General features: G+C 35.9%; 1 protein-coding gene and 1 gene segment (V, D, J or C); one reads left to right on the top strand and one right to left on the bottom strand.

Moving 5' to 3' along the window:
- Window positions 1-13,496, bottom strand: part of dnah3 (dynein axonemal heavy chain 3) — a gene marked incomplete at its 5' end in the record, with an annotated part of 44,404 nt that extends 30,908 nt beyond the window's left edge. The window contains 13 exons of the mRNA XM_081352112.1: window positions 95-279; window positions 952-1,130; window positions 1,226-1,322; window positions 1,411-1,544; window positions 2,970-3,149; window positions 4,600-4,795; window positions 7,502-7,627; window positions 7,709-7,904; window positions 10,595-10,787; window positions 11,933-12,032; window positions 12,149-12,203; window positions 13,110-13,305; window positions 13,407-13,496. Coding sequence (XP_081208238.1) covers window positions 95-279; window positions 952-1,130; window positions 1,226-1,322; window positions 1,411-1,544; window positions 2,970-3,149; window positions 4,600-4,795; window positions 7,502-7,627; window positions 7,709-7,904; window positions 10,595-10,787; window positions 11,933-12,032; window positions 12,149-12,203; window positions 13,110-13,305; window positions 13,407-13,496 — 1,927 coding nt within the window. The remainder of the gene's footprint in view (window positions 1-94; window positions 280-951; window positions 1,131-1,225; window positions 1,323-1,410; window positions 1,545-2,969; window positions 3,150-4,599; window positions 4,796-7,501; window positions 7,628-7,708; window positions 7,905-10,594; window positions 10,788-11,932; window positions 12,033-12,148; window positions 12,204-13,109; window positions 13,306-13,406) is intronic.
- Window positions 1-23,829, top strand: part of LOC308682903 (Ig kappa chain V region 4135-like) — a 1,009,768-nt gene that overhangs the window by 334,585 nt on the left and 651,354 nt on the right.

Raw genomic sequence — 23,829 nt, 5'->3', positions numbered from 1 at the left:
GAGAGATAGTGAGTGAAAAGCAGGTTGAAATATTAGTAAAACTGTAACTGAGTAGTAAGTATTTGCATGCACACATTACACAGAGGAAGTTCACCTGGTAGGGTGGCATAGTCGAGTAGGAAGTCAAGTCTCTTGACAGCTTCCTCAATCTCAAGGCGGAGTCTGTGTACGGTGACTTCACTTGTGTGTTTCAGGTACTGGTTTAACTCCACCAGCTCCTCTGTGTTACTCAGCTTGCCCGTGATTCTGTCCGTAATCTCATCGTAACGACGGCAGATACTATTGTAGAATAATAAATGCTATATGCTATAAACGGTATATGGTATAATATAATACTTCATACAAACAATATGTGAATATAGCTTATGAAACTGCTATCAACAATCTCCTTCCGTTTAAATAGTGTGACGTTTTTGAAGGCAACAGGAAGTTTAATAAGAGAAATAATGAAACATTAAAATTGAGGCAAGTCACTACAGGTTAAACTACTGTTTTTTCAGGCATTGGTCAATTTTGATATTTTGAGATATTCTCCTTCCAGAACTTGTATTATTCAGACTACTGGAAAGAAAACATCCAAAATACACATTTAAGTGTTTATTTTATTACACTTCATCTATTTGTGTCAGTAGATTTTTAATTATAAATTATAGCTTTAAAGGCCATTTTCTTAAAATTAGTCAGAAATCTCACTTTAGAAGCACTTTCATTCACCAAACTTTACGGTTCAACTTCTATCTATATTCTGAAGGGTTTTACAGAGGGGTTCGTTCATATATCATTTGACTCATTTATATTACACTTTATTTCTTAAAACATGGTGATAATGTATTTCTGGCTGTTGACAGTATTTTCTGAGTGATAAAAATAATTATCCAAAATCCCCTCTGTAAAAATGTCAACAAAACGAAACAAGAATTGTGAAGAACATTTCAGACTGTTTCCACCCACCTCTTGTTGAGTTCTCGGTTCTCCTCCATCACAAACGTGGTAAGAAGATCTATGAGATGCTCTGCCTTGTCGCACAGATCTTGGTTCAGGTTCACCGCATCCAGACAGAACAGGGACAGAGGCACCGTCACATGCAGTGATGCGATCTCCTTCCACACGTTCTGCACACCTGTGATTTTCTACAGGTCACAAAGTAGAAACATCTTGCTTTACAAGGAAGCATTTCATTCTTGTGTTGTGTATAAGGCTGCAATGCACACACTAGAAAAGCTACCTTAGTAAAGCCCTGCAGTGAGTGCTTGGATTTAAGGAAGTTCAGTATGTCTTGACGGTCCAGTGAATCAATGTACCTCTTATACACATCCAGATACCTACACAAGCACAGACAAACTACAGTGTGATTCAATCATAATTTGTAGCTTTTCTACTGGAAAATATGCTCTCCGAATGATAGCGGACCTCTGGGGCCCAACGGTGTTCCTCTGAAAGATCTCTCTCGCTCTGTCCATGATGTCTGTCACCAGCGACTCGTTGGGACTCACTGAGCGCAGCATTAATGTTTCTCCGAACTCTGGGAAAAGTTTACCTTCCACCTGTAAGAAAAGATCACTCATTTGGATTTCTGGTTTAAAAATAATGGTTTAAGTATGTACTAGGTTTAATTGTTTTCTGCCTTACACAGCTTCATTAAAAGAGATAGTTAAACCAAAAATTAAAATTCATTTTAATTCTAAATTCAAAAAATTCTATTCATTTCCTTCTCTCTGGGCCTTGTAGTGTTTTTGCGCTGCGCGTCTGTGTTGCACGTCAACACGCATCACACACATGACCAGCTTCGGCCAATTGTGAGCCTACGTGGTGACGTGTAACACAGACGCGCTACGCAAAAACACTACGTGAACCAACTAGAGGCCCAGAGAGAAGGAAATGAATAGTGGAATAAAGTCGTTATTTTTGTTTGTTTTTGCGCACAAAAAGTATTCTCGTCACTTGATATACTTAAGATTAAGCCACTGTAGTCACTTGGACTATATTAACGATCTCTTTAATAACTTTTCTGTGCCAGCAAGTTTCGGTCACCTAGCAGCCTATGGAGGAGTGAGACAACTCTCAGATTTAATCAAAAATATCTTAATTTGTGTTCCGAAGATGAACGAAGGTCTTACGGGGTTGGAACAACATGAGGGTGAGTAATTACTGACAGAATTTTCATTTTTGGGTGAACTAACCCTTTAAGTCATCAAGATGAATAAAAAGATGACAACTCCTAGAAATCCCCAAAAAAGTGTCTTCACTCTTTCTTCACTGAGTTAAATATCTCCAGACTAGAACTCCAGTTGTCAGATGAGAGTTAGAATGACAGCTGACAGATGTGAACACGATAAACATGACGGATATATTCACCTCAGAGAAAAAAGCACATGGATTGTATTTCATGTGGCATTATTATTAATCTTGATTTCTCAAAACTTGTGTGCTAAAAGAGTCTCAAGAATGTGCAGTCGAGCACAGAAGTTCAACGACAGGATTTTTGTTAAATAATGCATTAAATTTAGGTTTGTTTTCCACCAAACCCTATCATATACCCCCAGAACACTTAGAATATACGGCACGTGTCACATGGGATCATTCTATGATACTTATGAATAATTTTTTAAAGGTTGATGCTGTTTGCTATTCACTGACATTATATGGACAAGCGTGAGCATGACATATTTGTTTTTAATTCTCCTAATTCTCCTTTTGTGGTCCAAAAAAGAAAGAAAGGCATACAGCATTCAAATTAAATTTTCATTGTTTGTGTAAAATTATGACAAAGTGATTGTGTTTGTGTGAATGCAAGTAAAGATTGGGAGCCACTTTGCAGACATAATATGAGTAATGCAAATGAAAGTCATTCCAATCCTCTCTACTAAAGAAAATATCCTTAAAAAATGTACACTATAGTATAACTACAATAACAATAGAAATCATCAGGGAGTCCACTTTTTGTTAAATAAAAGTATATGTGTGTTTACCCGTGGTATGTTGTGGGCGCTGTTGATGATCTGTGTGAACGCTTGCTGTATGAGCTCCCAGCAGCTCTGCAGTGAAGGTTCGAATGCAATTCTGGGGTCCTCGAGTCTTAACTTCACCAGTAACACTGGACGCTGTGTGTACTGCAGCTCATTAAAACACTCCCCAAAATCATTACCATCCTGCCAAAAAAAAAAAAAAAAACATAAAAATTCTAACCTCAGACCTCATACTTTTGAATGGTAGTGTAAATACAGCAACAATGAGGCAAATGATCTGTACTTGTTGGATGTATATTATTATATTATGAAGAACTATTTATTAAAGGGTAACTCTCGCAAATTGCAGCCACTAAGAAGGCTTGACACAACATGAAACTTTGCTGGAAGTATCACCAGGGGCTCTACACATAAACTCGAGCATTGAGAACATTGTTTGTGTACACAGAGTTTACTAAAAATAAAGGTTTTGAACAACTGTTGTTGTTTCCAGCCGCCGGCATTTTGTCAGTCAAAAATAGTCGATCTCCAAATGCGAATGAACTGACTCTGAATTTTAGTATTGCTTCTTATATGAGGATCCTTTTTCAAATACAAGGTCGATATTGATTTTCACTTACGACAAAACAACAAATTATCCGTGAATTTATAGGAGCTAAGCTTTAGGAGCTTTCCATCTTTACTCTCCTCCCTGTTACATTGCATTCGGAGATCGACTATTTTTGACTGTAGAAATGCCGGTGGACACAGCTACAGTGAGTTGTTCAAAATCTTTCTTTTTAGTAAACTCTGTGTACACAAACAATGTTCTCAATGCTTGAGTTCATGTGTAGAGCTTCTGGTGATACTTCCAGCAAAGTTTCATGTTGTGTCGAGCCTTCTTAGTGTTTTAAAAATAGTGATTTTTGATGCTATCATAGTCGTGCCCCAAGCACTCCCATTCACAAGGCAATTTGACCGAAAATGAAAATACGGTCAAACTTAAAAGTGGCATTTCCATACTAATTATGCTTTTAAACAAAAGTTTGCCTCAGGTACATTAACAAAAATAGCCTAGGTTGCAATTTGGCAAGAGTTACGCTTTAATAAACGTAATTATTTATTGAAAAATTGTGTCTGCTTTTGTGTTAAAAGCCATAAAGATCCACAAGACAGTAAGCTAGAGTGATTTTTACAGTGGTAAAATAAGTGTAAAATACACAATATGCCAAATATAATAAATATACACAATAACTCTCAAAAAGCATGCATCTGCAAACAAACAGACGTGTACATACACACCCATAAATGCAAGCACATGCTCAGTAACTAGGTTGTATAATGTGAAGACAACATCAGCAGGACAAAACATATCAGTGGCTGTGGACCCTAATAATCAGACTAGTAGCACAGTCGGAGTAAAAACTGTAATGTAACCACATCAATCGGAGTAAATTGGGCAAATCGTAGTCCCAACAGGCCTTGCTTCGGACTCAAGTTTTAGGCGCGGGAAGGGCTGTATTTACTGCTTGATAAATATAAGCATCATGAGATTATTTAGCATTCATCTAAACACTATGTACGAATTCATCAATCGGAGTGATTTCATTTTGAAACAAAAGGTGTCAATGTAAAGTGTCACTGGTTTTAGTACCTGATGTAGCTGGAAAAACTGCAGCAGATCCTGCAGTGATGCGACCACCAGACTGCGCAGCTGCAGCGACATCAGTGCAGCCACACAGAAGAAGAGCTTCTGGGCCTTTACCGGGGCGATGCTTGCTTTCTTCGGCACTAGTGGCAACCACGAGTCTTTAAAGGTCACAAAAAGAGAAGCACAGCTGGGCAGCCAGCTACACACACACACACACACACACACACACACACACACACCAGAGGAAACAGGTGATATGATATATGCAACTTTTATTATTTTGATTTAAAATTTTACCTTCATTTTTCTGCTTGGCTCTGTGTCAAAATTCACTTCTTGAGTTGGTATGTTCATGATACCAGTTAACCAATTCAATTTATTTTCTGTGCTTAAGTGCAAGATATTCTCAAAATGTCTTAATCTTCAAAAGTTAAAGAAGTCATCTTATTGTATAAAATTTACATTTGAAATTCTGTAATATAAAAAACTGTTTTTGAGTGGTAAAATATGACAGGCAGAAATAAAAGTCTCACACAAACCTATAATTAAGGCTTTAGAAACTTGTAATATAGTACACCAGTCAATCACCAACTTTACTTGTTATTGACTGAGTCAGTAAAGAATGCGTCAGACTGAAATTCCCACTTCCTGCAGTAAATCTTCTAAACACTTCACACTGACTGTTGCTGTAGAGCCACAGACACCCTGCGTGTTAAAGCAGGTCCAGATTGCTCTTTATTTCCCCATTGTTCAAACCCTCATTCAAAACTTTAAAAGCTTGTATTGTGTGCGATTCTCTGGCTAGTTTGAGGAGACCATGGATACAGAGTTGAGAACAAAGGTAGCCAAGACGAACAGAACTATTTAAACAACAACACACTCGCTGCCCTTATTCAAATGTACATTTACCACAGTCCGGTAAATGTTCAGTATATCCCATGAGAGCATCAGGACATTGCTATGACTAATTGATAAAACATCAATAGTTTAATAGTTCATGTTACATTCTCTTATCTGTAAATGCAAATTTGTTTTGTTTAACTCCAAGTAACAAAGAGTAGAACTGAGTTGTTTCTGAATGATTCAGAGTGTTTGAATGAATGACTCAAAAGAAGAGTTGTTTCACCACTAAATGAATCAGTGTTTTTGAACAAAACAGTTGAGTCAATGATGAATGACTCACTCATAAAGACAAGTCACTTGTTTGTTATTTTAGTATCATTAATATGCTATAATATTTTGTATTAGTTTGTACAATTTGAATAAAATTGGATTTTATTTTTATATTTTCTGTTTTTATTTCAATTTTAGTCATTTTGTTTTGTGTTTTCGTTATTTTAAAAATGTCTAAAAAAGTTTTTTATTCATTTTTATTTCAGTTTTAGTCATTTTAGTACTTGAAGTTAAACTAAACAAAAATGAGAAATGTTTTAGAAATAGTTTTAGTTTTAGTGAATGATAATAAACCGGGAATTGATGAACAAATCGGTTGAACGAATGATTCAAATGACTCACTCATAAAGGCAAGTCATTTGTTTGTTTGTTCCTGAACTCATGAACGGGGCTGAATCAATGATTCAAACGGCTCTTAATTAGTCGCTACCTACTACAGTTTCAATGAAACCTTCAAAAAGAAACACTTAAAAATCTCAACAACTAACACTGGAAGAAACACAGACAAGAGGATTGATGCTGACTATGAAAAGTCCCAGTGCTGTTGGACTGTTATATCGGCCCTTTTAGAACACTGCTCGACCAATCAGATTCAAGGAGCGGAACTAACTACTGTGTAGACCTTCTGTAGCCCCGCCCCTTTTCAGCGCTGCGCTCGTCGTCTTTTGTCTTCCGATCTGTATTTTCACAGCGATCTTGCGTATTTATGAATGAACGGCTCGTTTTAAAATCTTCCCGGTCTACTGACATTTGTAAAGACATCTGCTTTAAAGGGATGATGAACTGAGAAATCAAATTTACCTTGAGCTTTTGACATATAAGCGGTCATCATACTATAAGAATATCCTGTAAGTTTCAGAACTGAAAACTTCCTTGTTAGTCCAATAAAAGCTTTTATTGACACCAGGCACAGCGAACGACAGGTTTTTCAAAGTGGGGATCTATAAGGGTCAAAGGGTATTAAACCCCGCCTCCGCAGAAGATGATCAACGCCTACTTCAACACTGCCGGTTTAGCCCCGCCCACCGATTCGCGCATTACATGAAACTCATTATGTTATGTAAAACTGTTATCCAATCATAGCAGTGGGCGTTTACTTCCAAGTCTTCAATGCTGAACGCCCATAAAACCGAGCGTTTCAGGAGCAAGGCTCAAAACCAGGGTAGAAAATAGCCTATTACTTATTCATTTTGATGGTTTTGAATGTAAAAACCAAGCAAACGTCATAAGTTGACCTCAGACAACAATATAAAAAAAATGTAAAAGCCAGTTCATGACCCCTTTAAACATTAAAATCCTCATGATAACTTTCGTTAACTTTACATTAAGTAAATACACTTCAAAGCGAATTACTCCTGGACAGCGATGCCATAGAAATATACAGAGCGACTGCAAAAACGGAAGGTCAAAGACAATATTATAAAGATATCCCTCGTTTCTCTGGTGCATAAGGTCTATAAAGTTCTATAATTACAGCTTCCTGGATGTCCAGCTCTTCCTTTGCGTGCTCAGAGATGTAATTATAGAGCTGGATTCAGGTGACTACAGTGACAGGTTTACAGAGAACATGAGAATGAAACCTACAGATATATCATGTGTCTCCGTAAGACTTCTCAATCTGTACTGCTTCCATTACTGTCCACGGCAGGAAGTTACTTTAACCAGACCTCACAAAAAAACACAGACTTCACTTGTTCAGAACAAATATTTACATACACACAAAGTCTCTTACGTGTTAAGCAGTTCATCTCGTGTGTTCTGACACTGTCGCCGCACCAGCTCCTCAAACTCCGCTGGTAAGAGAGGAAGATCGGCTGAGAGCAGGTCGTCCAAACGCACAAACCGCAGAGACGAGAAACTACAAATGAAACATAATTTTATAAATCATAAATGGGATCGTAATGATTAGGACCATGATGGAGGGATCAGAGATGCCGACCTGCTCATCCAGAGATCCTGTATGTGGAGCAGCATAGGGTTCACAGTGTAGAGGTTCTCCGTCTGCCAGATGTAAGCTTCCAGGACGCTCACGGACCAGGGCACTGGTGCACGAATTACACGGGACGTGAAAGGCCGGGGAACAGCAGAAATTGATAGACGCTCCCTCTCCGCTGGATCTAGCAGGATATAATCGACTGCAAAAAAGAAAGAGATTACAATTATAATTTATTCAAAGGGCCACACAAATGTGTAAATGACTCACATTAAAAAGACAGTAACATAAATTAGATGGCAAAAAAAATAAAAAAATTTAATCAAATAATGGTGCGCTACATAATTTCTTTTTAAAGAAATTGGGTACATTTTTTGAAATTGAGATTTATACATCACCCGAAAGCTGAATAAATAAGCTTTCCATTAATGTATGGTTTGTTTATAAATAACAATATTTGGCCGAGATACAACTATTTGAAAATCTGGAATCTGAGGGTGCAAAAAATTTTAAATATTGAGAAACAAATCGCCTTTAAAGTTGTCCATTCATGTTCGCGATTGTGCTGCATTCACTCACAAAAAGAAATGTTTTATATATTTACGATATACAAAATATTTTCATGGAATTCATTAGATTTACATTTTCATCTTTACTTGGCTCAAACAGTAGAGCATTGGCACTTCCAACGCCAAGGTTATGAGTTCGATTCCCAGGGAAAGCAAGAACTGATAAGAATGTAAATGTGTACCTTGAAATGCAATGTAAGTCGCTTTGGATAAAAGCGTCTGCCAAATGCATAAATGTAAACTTAATATCCTTATGATTTTTGGCAAAAAAGAAAAATCGATCATTTTGACCCAATGTATTTTTGGCTATTGCCACAGATATACCTGTGCTACATATGACTGGTTTTGTGATCCAGGGTCACACACACATATATACATATATCAGGGTTTCCGTTTTCCGGTAATTGCCGGACATTGGGCGAAAAAAAAATGAAATGTCCGACAAAATTAAATCTCTCCGGTCAAATTGTCCGATTAAAATTGCCTTATAATCCCGCCCCCCTAACACAATCTGAATTTGAGAATAAGCCTAAAATGTATAAAGCAAAAATACACCGACCTTTGGCTATGTTATAAAGGAACAGGCTCTACCGTTTGAAAGTTATTAAACATTATTACATGGCTTGGTTAAATTCCAATGTGGAATGCGGTCTGTTATTTCTTTATATCAGACCGCTGCGAAGCACTAGCGGCGCCAGGATTTTGAGGTGCACCTCCAGAAAACTGGATGGGCCAGTTAAAATAAGCCAAAACGGGTTCCCCTTCATCTCCATTTCAGCGCTTTTCTGGGCACTGAGGGCAGTGACTCAGTAGCCTACCTGAATTTAATGTGTATAAAAACAAAAAAACAAACAGGATTTTTTTTGCTGCTTTTTTAATACAATTACAATTTAATTTAATTTATTGTTTAATAAAATTATAGGCCTATTATTTTTAGTTTATTAACAGCAACAACAGCTGTAAAGATGAAGTTGATAATCGCCATCTCCGTAGTGAACGCGCCTAGAGAGAAATGCACATCATGGATTACATAATCAGAGAGTAGCCTATTTCTTTTCGTTTTAAATTGTTAAAAAGACATTTCAAGCTTTTTAAAGATATATTTCATGTCCGTGAGGCCTACGCTGAGTTTCGTTAAATTAGGATGAGATGCGCTCCTGTTCACGAGCAATGCAGTGACCGCGCGGGCGCCTCCATGATTAGGCCTATCGTCTGCTATATTTTGCTGCTTATTTATTAAATACAGGCAATTGATTGCTAAAAAATTATTAAAATTAAGATACAATTTATACAAAACGAAATTCACTTCAAAAAAGTTATTCTACAAAACCAAACTTAATTAAGTGGTCAAAATCATGTCTGACCCGGACATGGAGTCTCTCGATATTGCGCATCCTACCTTACTCGTGCGGTTCACTTTTCATAATCAACATAAATAAAAAAAATAACATTATAATATTTTAACAAATATTAAACTAAATCAGCTCATTTAATGGCTACAACACGTATAGTAGACCTAGACTCTCTATTTGTACAAATTGCTGCACATTCATTTTATTCTGAATTTTGCACACATAAGTTGAAAGGCATTTGTTTGTGCATGCATAGCAAAACATATCTGCAACATTTATCATGTTCACTGATAATTATGCGCGCATTTATTAATTATTATCTTAATGAATAATGAAACAAGGACGAAGCATATACTGTAAACTGCATTGTTTGTTTAGAATGAAATGGATCGCAAATAGATCCGAATGAAGAAACGTACATAACCATAGTAGAAAATGGGTCTCGAGTGTTCCTGCAGAGAGGGGGTTCTCGCTGCAGAATCGGATCAAGACGAAGCAGCAAAGTCACCTTGCGGAGAACAAGGTTACGCGGCTTATGCGCATTGCAAGTTGTGGAGAGACACTGGGAAGTTCGCTTGAGTAAAAACAATAGGCTTCAGATATTTTATGTGGGGAAGGGGGATTGGTTTGTTAAACTATGAATGTGAAACCATAGTAAAAACAATTGCCGTTTTTTTATTTGAAAGTTAGGCTAATAAACATGTTGCGTTCGGCCTGATTATGTCATTTTTTAAGTTACATAGCCCTCCTCCAGTTTTCCTCAACTTGACTAATTAAGAGGCGTTATTTGACCGGCATATCTTCAAAATGTCCGGAAAACGAAACCTCTGACCGGCACCATTTTTTTCTAGCGAAAACTCTGACACATATATATATATATATATATTTTATTTTTATAGTACTTGTTTACTGTCATTAATATACCTGCTGAACTGTACATCATCTACTCTAGATGGTTTCGTGTGTCATACCGATGCTCTTGCGGAGGCTGAACTCATAGTCTCTCTGGACCTCCTCCAGGAGATCCTCCTGCATCCTCTGCATCTTCTGCTCATCCTCTTGGAAACGGCTGGGTACCAGCTTCAGGATAGCGCTGATCAGCTCTGGCGGCTGGGGGGCCAACATGTGGCCGTAAATACCCTCAGTGATATAGTACAAATATCTCTAAGAGAGATGGAGAGGAGAAAGAATATAAACTGATAGATGGATGCAAGAGAACCAGTTCTTATTTAAAACCATTTAAAAAATCATTTATGCATTATTTTTTTATCTATATTTATATATTAGTGGTGTATTAAAATGAGGAGGCATTTTTTTATGTACTGTATTGTATATCAAATGTAAATTTAAGTCCGTTACACTGTTACAGCAATTTTCCTGGTTAAACAAACATTACATAAAGAGAGACCACATACAATTCTCTTTTGTATTTTTTTGCAATAACTATATCATGTTCTATTTATTAAAACCAAGTATAAATTTCATCAAGGTAGTGTTTTTAGGCATTTTTACATTTATTCCAAAATAACAATAATAACAGCTTTTCTTTGTAATAGTCAACTTATTTTCAGCAGTCCTCAAGCTTGTACACACTGGTCATCACCATACCTTTAATTTCCCCAAGCTGATTGCTCACTAAACCCGTTATTGAAGTTTTGATATCATTAGTGGTAAAAAAGCACAACTCAATTAATTACTAAAACAATGTTCCTTCACAAGCAATATGTGACCCTGGATCACGTCACCAGTCACATGTCGCACAGGTATATCTGTGGCAATAGCCAACAATACATTGTATGGGTCAAAATGATTGATTTTTCTTTTATGCCAAAAATCATTAGGATATTAAGTAAAGATCATGTTCCATGAAGATATTTAGTAAATTGCCTACAGTAAATATATTAAACATCTATTTTTGTGAGTGAATGCAGCACAATCGCCAACATATATGAACAACTTTAAAGGAGATTTTCTCAATGTTTAGATTTTTTTACATCCTCAAATTCCAGCTTTTCAATAGTTGTATCTCTGCCAAATATTGTCATATCATAACAAACCATACATCAATGGAAAACTTATTTATTCACCTTATTTATTCAGCTCTCAGATGATGTATAAATCTCAATTTAAAAAAATTGACCCATGTGACTGGTTTTGTGGTCCAGGGTCACATATGTAGTTTTATGCTTCAACAGCTAGAGTGCCAAAGAGTTACAATGTGTAGCTTTAAGGAACTGGAATCGTTTAGAAGAAAAGTGTGTTTTAAAAAAAACATCAATATAGCTTGGATGGATGTTGCTAATACTGACCTCTAAGTCTCTCTCTGTAGGTTCAATCTGGTCCCTTTGACTTTGTTTCTCTTCATGCCGAATGATTTCAAGCTGCTGGTTCGGTGTCAAAGGGCGACTTCTAAGAATGATGACATTTTGTTTGTTAATGTTAAAAAGCTGCTGTAAATATTACAGTAAATACACACATATGCTCTAAATCTCTGCTTTAAAGTGTCGGAGAGAGAGAACTTTTACCTCTGTGCTCGGGTCGGACGTTGTCGCCTCCTCACAACCGGAGCATCACTGCAGACTTGAAGGTGAAGTTAAGATGGGACTCACTTAAAGTGTGTGTATGTACAATACTAGTTTTGAAATAATTATTTAATATTTTTGAAAGGCGGCTGTATTTATTTGATCAGAAATACAATAATATTGTGAAAAATATTATTACAATTTAAAATAACTGTATTGTATTTTAATACTGTATTTCAAAATGTAATTTATTCCTGTGATTAAAGCTGAATTTTCAGCATCATTACTCCAGTCTTCAGTGTCACATGATCCTTCAGAAATCCTTCTAATATGATGATTTGCTGCTCAAATACTAGTATTAGTTACTCAATTATGAATAATGGTTTTTACTATTATCAATAGTAGTTGAAAACAATTTTTGCTGCTTAATATTTTTGTGGAAACCTTTTTTTTCAGGGTTCTTTGATGAATAGAAATTTCAATGAACAGCATTTATTTGAAATAGAAATCTATTGTAACATTAAAAATATATTTTCTAATATATTATATCACTTTTGTTCAATTTAATCCATCCTTGCTGAATCAATGAAGTATTGTTATTTTATAGGGGTGTCACAATATATCGCGATACAAAAGTAATAAATGTTTCTTGAGTATCAAATCATGATTTCTGAAGGATCATGTGACACTGAAGACTGGAGTGATGATGCTGAAAATTCAGCTTTGATCACAGGAATAAATTACATTTTACTATATATTACAAAAGAAAACAATTCTTTTAAATTGCAATGATAATTCACACTATAACTGTGTAAAATGTGTTTTTTGAATAAATAAATGCAGCCTTGCTGAGCATTAGAGACATCTTTCAAAAACATGAAAAAAATAGCAATTATTCCAAACTTTTGACAAGTAGCCTAGTGTATATGCATATTTAAGCATAATTGATGTTTGTTAAGGATACATGCAGCTGGAGGACACTGAAGCGAGTGACGTCTGCGGTGCAGATGTTGGATTTTCAGGTTTTGGCCTCTCGGGCTGTAGTTGTTCCCAATGGACTCGCAGGGAGTTCTGTGGTGCCGCAGCTCCTTGTAGGGAACCGCAAGCGTCCGAGAGACACTCTGCAGGATGGGCGGGTATTGCCTGTTAAGGAGATAAATCTGTAAGAGAACAGAGGGCAAATAAGGATGAGCGGAAAACATCCAGAAAAGATCAAATCAAATTGAAATTGTCATGTAGACACTGAGACACACACACACACCTGATATAGGTCAGAGGGATTCTGGGATGTGGCGGGATGGGGCTGCAGCCTCCCAGTGCATCCAACATCATGACTCGAGTTAGCATTCATCTATGAGGAAAACAAAGTACACTAAAACACTTTAAAGCACACAATTTGATCAAACACCGGCTTCATTCTGAGGAATGGTGTCAATGTGTTTCAGAGTATGCAGTATAAAACACAGTACAATGTGTTTTACACTACACAAACACTTAAGACACAAACACTGACTAGATAGGCAGCATAACTGACTATGATGGCCAAAAATGCTGTCTAGGCAGCTAACGTCACTAGCTATTGATACACCGACAAATTTAAATGTCTTGACTGTCGGTACAAGACAAGTAACTTACGTTAAAACCCCACTTTGTAAGTTATCAACAAGTCTGAAAACTTTAAATAGTGACTGACAAACTTCAGTAATGCTCACTCTTATTTAACGGACAATTTCAATACGGTTTCGTTTCATTAACAAAATGTTTTTCTCCACATAAACGTCTTTTTAAACGGTTACAATGGTCTTACCTTTAGACATTCCTCATATAATCCGACATAATCGCATCCAGAGAAATATAAATTTATTTGGCCAGATCAAAGCGCCTCACGGCCGTTAAACGTGCACGAGCCGCTCGCTAATGAATTGAGAGCTTTCTGTCTGTCACCGGTTGTCAATATAAATGTTTGTTCACGCGCTGTACATGGTGACAGCCCGCTATAGTTACACTACCATCAGTAAACCATAGGTTTGCGTAAAATAATACATTACTAGTAAACAAAAAAGGGAATATTTATAAAATCATAAGTTACAGCCATTAAAACAACTGTCAATAGTTTTCAAATAATAATATTACACACAGTGCTGCTTCATTGTAGTTGTAATGCCACTCTGTGAACACACTGTGTCGCTGTTTCGCCGATCGTTAGATCACTGAGCAGTAAAACATTGGTCATTTGTAATGCCATTTTGTTCACTACACAGAAATAAAATAATACTAACTTTTTTTCACTGGAAGAAAGATTAATATAAAAGTATTTGGCCCACATATGGGCAGCGGGCGCCTGTGGGGAGTTTGAGCCCCTTTATAAAATAAAGTAACTATAAGGGGCCTCTCGCCTTGTCCTGATTTAGATCTAATTATAGACATCTTTAACCAGCAGAAACAATGCACTTTTTTCGCATGTTGTATTATATATATATAATGAACTCTCTCACACTCTCTTTATATGAGTATGTGTGTGTGTGTTTTGAGGTCACGCTGTTAAACTCACAGAATAAATAACCACAGAACTGGCAAAGGACCTGAGAGCGGACAAGAGCCATTCATCACCAGACCTCTATACAGAAGCAGAGCAATCACCTATAGTAAAGTCTGCCTTACTTAAGAGGGAGAAAGCCAGGTAAATCCAACCATCCCGCAGTAATTCTTTATTCCTTAATCCCCTGCATTTAGCTGAAAAACACTTGTGCACAAAGACATCAATTATCACAGATTTCTTTACATACTTTCATTAACACACAAGGTCATCAGTAGAAGTGATCAGACACTAGTGAGTGATCCAGCACACGCAGATCAACTAACTCCAGCGCTGTCAGCATCAAATAAACATGACTTCTGTGTTTACTGCTTTCAGATGTCTAAACAAGGACACAGTCTAGCTCTACAACTAGATTACAGACTGACACTGGACTAGATTACACCAGAGATTACACTGGATCACACATGCCGATCAAGACGACAATGAGCCTGACATTCAGGAACAAACGAGTCCGTCAGAATTACACTACCGCTCAAAAAGTTTGGAATAATTACGATTTTTTTATGTTTTTGAAATAAGTCTCTTATGTTCACCAAGGCTGCTTTTATTTGATAAAAGGTACAGTAAAAATAGCAATACTGTGAAAAATTATAACAATTTTAAATAATGTGAGTATATTTTAAAATGTAATTTATTACTGTGATGCCAAGCTGAATTTTCAGCATAATTTCTCCAGTCTTCAGTGTCACATGATCATTCAGAATGAATGTTTCTTGAGCATCAAATCATCATATTAGAGTGATTTCTGAAGGATCATGTGACACTGAAGACTGGAGTAATGATGCTGAAAATTCAGCTTTGATCACAGGAATAAATTACATTTTAAAATATATTACAATAGAAAACAGTCATTTCAAATCATAAAAATATTTCACAATATTACAGTTTTTACAGTATGTATTTGATGCAGCATCAGTGAGCACAAGAAACTCTCTTTCAAAAACATTTAAAAATCTTACCGATAGTGTACATGTACGTGCAATAAAGTCTAAATAATTGGCAAAACTGTGGTCATTATAATGCATGGTATATAAAAACTCACAACAAAGCATCTGATGCATGAACTATGGAACTTTTCTTACACAAAATAACATTAAACATCCTTAAAGTCCAATTGAATGTCATCAATGTTAATACGAGTGAAAAAGGATATGCAAGAGAAAAAAATGTAGGATGATTTAATATGTTGGGAATAGGGGTTAAAATATAGGAGGGATTTGAAAAAAAAAGTTGTTTCAGAGGCATAGCAAGTATAAAGATTAACATTTTGTGCTTTAGAAAAATGTGCAACACATAATTGTGCACAATAAGACCAGAAACATGCAAGAAAGACCCATCAAGCTGTCATTTCACATTCTCACAGCTCATCTAGAGCTTATATCACATCACAGCTAAACCCAGATTTCTGTATATAACCTGTTAAAAACGTAATATTTCGTGCATGGAACTTGATAACACATCAGTTCTGGAAATAGAAATGGTTACGAGTGGGAGAGACTGAGCTAGAGAGAGAGAGAGAGAGAGACAGCATGTAATTAGATGACTAAAGACTTAATTGTCTTTCATCTATAAAGACATTTAGAACACTCTGCTGTTCTAGCATGCAAATACAAAAAGACACATTCCCTCGCTCGCTCTCTCTCATCTCTTTTCATGAAGTCAGCGAATCAGACACTCATTGTAACCGCGATACACTAATAGCTTTAAGTGATTTCTTAACTGCTCTCTCAGGACAGATCCCTCCAGAGCCATTACACTGGTTCAGACTATATGCATCCGTGTGTATTTGAGAGATATTTAGACTTTAATCGCTTTATTGTAGAGGTACACTTTCATCCCAAACCTTTGAAATCTTTTTTACTCACCGTCATGTTGTTTCAAACCCGCATGACTTTTGTTTTCATCTGTGGAACATAAAACAAGACGTTTTAAGGAATATTTATGCTGCTCCTAAAAGTACAGTAAAACAAACTTCCATAAAAAGTAGTTTCACAGAAGATAGAAAGTCATAGAGGTGAATGACAACAGAATAGTGCAGTTAAACTTGTTTTCTAAGACGGCGAAACAGTCAATAATAGCTGGTTTGTTCATGTAACGTACAGTTCGGAAACAATGTTTTTTAAAGGAAAAACTCAATGTAATATATAAGTGATTTCCCACTTTACCAGTGGCTTTTGTATTTTTCCCAGGCATTTTTTCTTCCATAGCGATGAGATCATCAAGATGAAATATTACCTAACTTATCATTATGAATGATGCAATGACAAATCAAAACATTGTCACTGAATGCAAGTATGTTTTTTTTTGCAAAACATTTAAATCAGTGTTATTTTAGTATCATTGAGATACTATTATAGTTTTGAATGTTTATTTTTATGTTCAGTTTTCTTTTACATTTTTTGTTCAAGTTTTAGTAATTTTGTTGTGTTTTTGTCATTTTTATTTTCATTAATATTTCATAAATATTAATATTTATTTCAGCACATAAAGTTAAACTAAATGAAAAAGAGAAACGTTTGGCAACTAGCTGAAATAAAATAAATTGATTTTTCATACATTTTTTAAACATTTATTTTATTTCAAGTTACAACATTTATTTATAATTTAATTTGTTTTAGCAAGGATGCGTTAAATTGTTCAAAATTACAATAAAGACATTTATAATGTTACAAAATATTTCTATTTCAAATAAATGCTGTTCTTATGAACTTTCTATTACTCAAAGAATCCTGAAAAACATATTTTACAGTTTCCACAAAAATATGAAGCAGCACAACTGTTTTCAACATTGATAATAATCAGAAATGTTTCTTAAGCATCAAATCATCATATTAGAATGATTTCTGAAGAATCATGTGACACTGAAGAGGAGTAATGATGCTGAAAATTCAGCTTTGTCATTTTTTTGTGTGCAAAATTATAATAATATTTGTCACCATCACTGTTTTTACTGTATATCTGATTAAATAAACACAGCTTCTGAGACTTCTGACCCCAAACTTTCAAACCTACATTAATAAGTAATTTGGGTATATCTAAAGAGAAATGAACGTGACCATCCGAGTCTTGCTTCAGATGCAGAGGTCTCGAGTTCAAATCCCAGACAAGCCCACAATTACGTTCCACTTGAGCTCAGCGGAGCAGGGCCCGCAAGAGTGAAACAAGCTCTCTGTAGTCTGCAGTTTCACACAGACTTTAGTTCAGAACCGGCACATTCACCAGTAACTTGATAATGACATGAAATATTAACACGCCCACATACCCCATCCCGTCCCCCCAACACACACACACACACACACACATTGAATATTAATGCAGCATCCTTTTCTTGCAGATTGATTGTAAACATGCATGTCGTGTATGACACATGATCTTCCCTACTGAGACATGATGCATTTCTTCAAGTTGAAAACTGTTGTTTCTATCTGTCTCTCTCTCTCTCTCTCTCTCTAAGGGCTCACTTGTGGTCGCAGAGTAAATTTAAGTAGAGATACATGGTAAGTGCTTTCCGTTAATTACGGCTGCGTGTGTGTACGAGCGATGGAAAACTCATTAATGGGGCTGTTAATATTTGATGTGGGTTCTGGCGGTTTGGTTTACGGGCCGAGTGGGTCGCTGTGGTGATGAGGAGGGTGAGAAAGGGATGCCGTCGCCGTGGTCGCCCAGTGAAAGTGAGAGAGGGGTGAAACAGAGGAGATGATCAGAGGTGCAGCGGTTTCATTAAGAGAGAAATGGAAAAACGCATCTGTGGCCAGATAAATGCACGTGTGTGTGTGTGTGTGTGTGTGTGTGTGTGTGTGTGTTTGGCTATCCTTGTGAGGACATTTTACTGGTCCTCACTAGTTAAAAAGGCTTATAAATCAGCCAAAACATAATTAAATCTAGTGTTCTGCACATGTTTCTGTGCTTTGGGTTATAGGGCATAGAAAATATCATTAACCTGATATCAAATCAATGGAAGTCTATGCAATGTCCTCACTAATATACGGTAGGGAAACAAATGTGTGAGTGTTTGTTCTATACAATATCATTTTATACTTACAAAGCATAGATTTTCATGTCTAATATGTAGCCTATGAAGCAATAAAATCATTTCAGGTCAATATTTAATGTGCAGTCCCTGTACATTTATTTACTTATTTTATTACTTATATTTCAAGACTAATATACAGTAATCTAGTTATAATAGCAAAATTAATCATAGATTCACTAGCAGATTGATTGACTGTTCTGTATCATATATATAGAAATCTATATCTGATAATCAATATAAACTACTGTTCAAAAGTTTGGGGTTAGATATTTAATGTTTTTGAAAGAAGTCTCTTCTGCTCACCAAAGCTGCATTTATTTGATCAAAAATACAGTAAAAACAGTGAAATATTATTGCTATTCAAAATAACTGTTTTCTATGTGAATATATAGTGAAATGTAATTTATTCCTGTGATCAAAGTTGAATTTTCAGTCTTCAGTGTCACATGATCCTTCAGAAATCATTCTAATATGATGATTTGCTGCTCAAGAAACATTTATAATTATTATCAATGCTGAAAACTGTTGTGCTCATCAATATTTTGTGGAAACCGAGATACTGTTTTTAAGGATTCTTTGATGAATTGAAAGTAAAAAAAAACATTTTTTTATAAATGTCTTTACAGTCACTTTTGATCAATTTAATGCGCTAGACAGACAGACAGACAGGCAGATAGACAAATGAAATATGTAAATAGCATTTAATATATATATATATATATATATATATATATATATATATATATATATATATATATATATATATATATATATATATATATATATATATATATATATATATATATATATATATATATATGTTAATCAGCACTATGATATGAACCATGGCATTACCATCTGATACCAGTACACTTTTGTCTCGTGTTCTTTTTCCAAATAACATTAATTACGTCCAAATTGGATTTGTTAATTAAAGTTTCTCTCCCAGAAGAAATCCCACAAGCCCCGGCATTTCTGCTCATTAGTTTCCCTCCTGAAACAGACACTCATTCCACTCATTCAGGCAAAGGTCAGGAGGTCACAAGAGTCATTAATGCTAAAAGAAAAGGGAAAGGTCTCCTTACGCAGAGCGTGACCTCTGACGGCGGCCCGTCTTGTCCTCATGCTGCCTGAAATACAAGAATCATTCAGCCCTTGACCTTGACACACACACACACACACACACACACACACTTTAAGAGCTGTCAACCCTGTAAAACTCTACACTGATAATAAAAGAGTGCGAGAGAGAAATCGAGAGAGAGAGTTAAAGGTCTTTAAAAGCTCGCAGCGCTCCCGGTTTCCTCTCGGGAACGACAGTCCTAATGCAGAATGACTGCACTCTTTCTGTAAAGGAACGACAGACGCACAGAATGAAAGAGGAGCCGTCTGATGCTGAGTTATAGTGACTTGAGTAAAAGACAGAAAGAAAAAGCAATGAAAAGAAGAAATTTTCATACAATCTTAACACAGCTCAATAGAAAGGTTAGACGTTTCTGGAAACGCTAATAAACGCTAATAAATTAGATAATCTATGCAGTGTACTACTAAAAGTTAATAAAACAAACATTTAGTCAAAATACTAATTGAATATATGTACAGTTTGTGTTTATTGGCCAGTTAACTCCCATGTACAGTTGCTAATGTAAACTTAAGGTAATAGTTTCTTTCCTCTGCTGAACACAGAAGATATTTTGAATGAATGTTGATGAGCCTCATTGACTTCCATAGTACTGTTTCCCCAATATTCCCACATTCAGCAGAAGAAAGAAAGTCATACAGGGTTGGAACAACTTGAGGGTGAGTAAATGATGACAGAATATTCATTTTTGGGTGAACTATCCCTTTAATACACATCCATGTGTAAACATGCTTACCCCAGATTCACCGGATTGGTCCAGAACTATTTTTAGATTGACACTGCATTTTAAAAACACAGTACTCTGAAAAGAGTCAAACCTTTGGATATCTTCAGCCCCAACTTCATGCTTCATTAGAAAAACAGGAAAGAAAACCAGTTGTTAGTATGAGACTGATGTAATAAAACAATAAATAGCTTACCAATTCATCCATCTTCAACCAGTTTTTCGTCTTCCATTTGTGTGAGAGATATCGCATGATGTACTCTTATATTTTATATGGAGCAAAACCCCAGAAGTTCCTGCACCTAGACAATTAGGAAGAATTAAACTTTACAGATTTACATTTCTACTGAAAATGTGTTTTAACAAAGGTTAAACCCTAAATCGCCGCACAGCCTACCATTGTAAGTGCACGAGTCAATGTAAATGTCTGCGGTAATCGATAAAACATTCACTCAAAAAAATAAGCTGTTGAACGAACTTGATTAAATTAAGGAAAACTTTTCCACGAAAATGAATGACATTTTTCCAACAAAATCTAATTTGTTTGAAATGATTTATTGTAATCTTGTTGTCATTCCTGCTAGATAAAGTTTTGTCAGGTTGACTACATTTAATTTTTGCCCTGCCTAAAATCGCCAACAATTTAATTTGAGCTAATTTGACTCTACAGTTATTTCCAATGATAGAAGCTAATAGTCTTCAATTAAATTAAAACCACTTTTTACAGAGTAATATTGAGTATTACTTATGCAGGTCTGCGAATGAGGTTTAATGCATGTATGTTGTACACTGAGTGCCCACAGCCCTAAACTAAACACAGTCGCCACTCTTCTGCATAATGGTAACCACAAAATTCAAAAACATAACAGAAAGTCCTCAAAGTTTCTAACATTAGTGAATATTAAACACTAACATTAACTAACAACATCTTTCCATTAACAGAAAAACACATAAAATAACACTTTAATCCCTAAATGTACCCTCCTAATGCAGTCCCTTGCAAAGCATGCTGGGAACTACAGATCCACTGCCCAGTTAGTTGTCAACAAAAATGATTCATGTAGTTTTCACACAAATTATGTAAGTAAATATATTAGGTTGATTGAACACAATTAAATGAAGTTGTGACAAAATCGTGTTACTTAAGCTTATTTTAATTCATTAAATTTAACGAGAGGCAAAGATTTATTTTTTGAGTGTTGATTTTAAAATGATTTTTAAACAATTCTGTGATGTTGTCAGCATCAGTGTGACACCTGTATTTGTGTCATAGTGTGTAAAGAGCTGTGTGTGTGTGTCTGAGCATCAGCTGTGTGAACTATGATCTGGAGCAGCTGTCACTCATTCCCCTGGTGAAAGCGCTTCAGACGTGTGATCATGAGGATCGTCATCCAGTCTGCAGCCATTCACAGGCTTCACATCACTTATTAAGTCATAACTTCATACACACTGATGGGTTACGCCAGGTCATGTTACGCAGCCAGACACACACACGTCAGGGAATCGCATGCGTAAATGTACACTTTTACACTCTTAAATAAAGCATTTATTTGCGAAACAAATGGATTTATCGAGTTTTAAATAGAAAGAGCTGACATTAAAGCCTGTACAACTCATCAGTGCAAATGTTTTATGTTACAGTTACCGGAAATAAGTCCTTTGAAATATGTCTCTATCATATTTTCATAAATTTGTAAGCTTAATCTTATAATGTTAATGCCCATATTTTGCCAGCTGAACCACATTATTTTTTAATCTCAGGCCATATGCTGTGAAAAACTGACACATGCAAACACACAGACAAAAAAAAAAGTAGCACAAAGAGGAAATTAAATCTACGAACTTCTTGTCTTTTAAGAAATTAAAAATGCTGTGTATTTAAATTAAAAGTCTAAATAAGCAACTGAAAACATTTCAGCACTTGGAAATGAAGTTTTCATGCGTGTTTCCATGTTATATAACTTTATGACTCAGCAGATAGATATGTGTAATATCAGCAGATGACTTTAGGGTCTTGTTGATTTATTTATGAACTCTTATCAGAGGTGAATCTCTGTCTGTCGAGAGAGATTGAGATTGTCTGACAGTAAAGGTGCTCTATCTGAAGGATGCTCATCTCCAAACTTTCAGATTTATGCTTTATGACAAGGTAGAGGACGAAGAGCTGGTCAGTGTGTGTGTGTTAGTCCTGTCAAAGCTTGTTTTGTTTATTTTGAGATTTTGGTTTTATGAGATGACAGTGTCCGGAGCTGTGTGTGTGTGTGTGTGTGTGTGTGTGTGTGTGTGTGTGTGTGTGTGTGTGTGTGTGTGTGTGTGTGTGTGTGTGTGTGTGTGTGTGTGTGTGTGTGTGTGTGTGTGTTTCAAAGATACATACAGTAAAGAACGGACGTGGGCCTAACACACACACACACACACACACAAACACAGACACACACACGCACGCACGCGCACACACACACACACACACACACACACACACACACACACACACACACACACACACACACACACACACACACAAAAGTAACAAGGAAAAACTAACAAAAGAAATATTTGTCATATTTCACTCCTTAAATCAAAAGACAAAAATGAAATGAAATTAAAAAAGCAAATCTATACCCACAAACATTAATCTAGACAGAAATTTATATTTTAAGATTTTATCCACTTTAACATACTACCAGTAAAGGATGATCAAGAACATCATATACTAATGGTTTTGATCCACTTAAATATAACACGTAAAAATATATATTTTACAATTTTCTTGTGTTGTTTGTCTGTGGAAAACTCACCTCCGTGTTGTGGATGGTTGCCAGGGTGTTGCTATGTATTTTTAACAGGTTTCTATGTGATTTTTAGGTGGTTTCTTCCTTTGTAAAGTGAAGTGAGTCCTGCAGCCTCCAGTCTTTGTGATCTTCGGGTCCATCCTTCTGTGTGTGTGTGTGTTTGTTTGTTTGTTTGTTTGTTTGTTTGTTTGTTTGTGTGTGTGTGTGTGTGTGTGTGTGTGTGTGTGTGTGTGTGTGTGTGTGTGTGTGTGTGTGTGTGTGTGTGTGTGTGTGTGTGTGTGTGTGTGTGTGTGTGTGTGTGTGTGTGTGTGTGTGTGTGTGTGTGTGAAGCATCATTCATATTCATAGTGAAAACACTGCAGGAAGAAGAATCACACACCAGAGTTAATACTACTGTT

The sequence above is a fragment of the Scardinius erythrophthalmus genome, assembly GCF_964197995.2.
Source record: "Scardinius erythrophthalmus genome assembly, chromosome: 22".
Taxonomy (NCBI): domain Eukaryota; kingdom Metazoa; phylum Chordata; class Actinopteri; order Cypriniformes; family Leuciscidae; genus Scardinius; species Scardinius erythrophthalmus.
The sequence above is the reverse complement of the archived record's forward strand: the minus strand, read 5'-3'. Positions and strand labels throughout refer to the sequence as shown.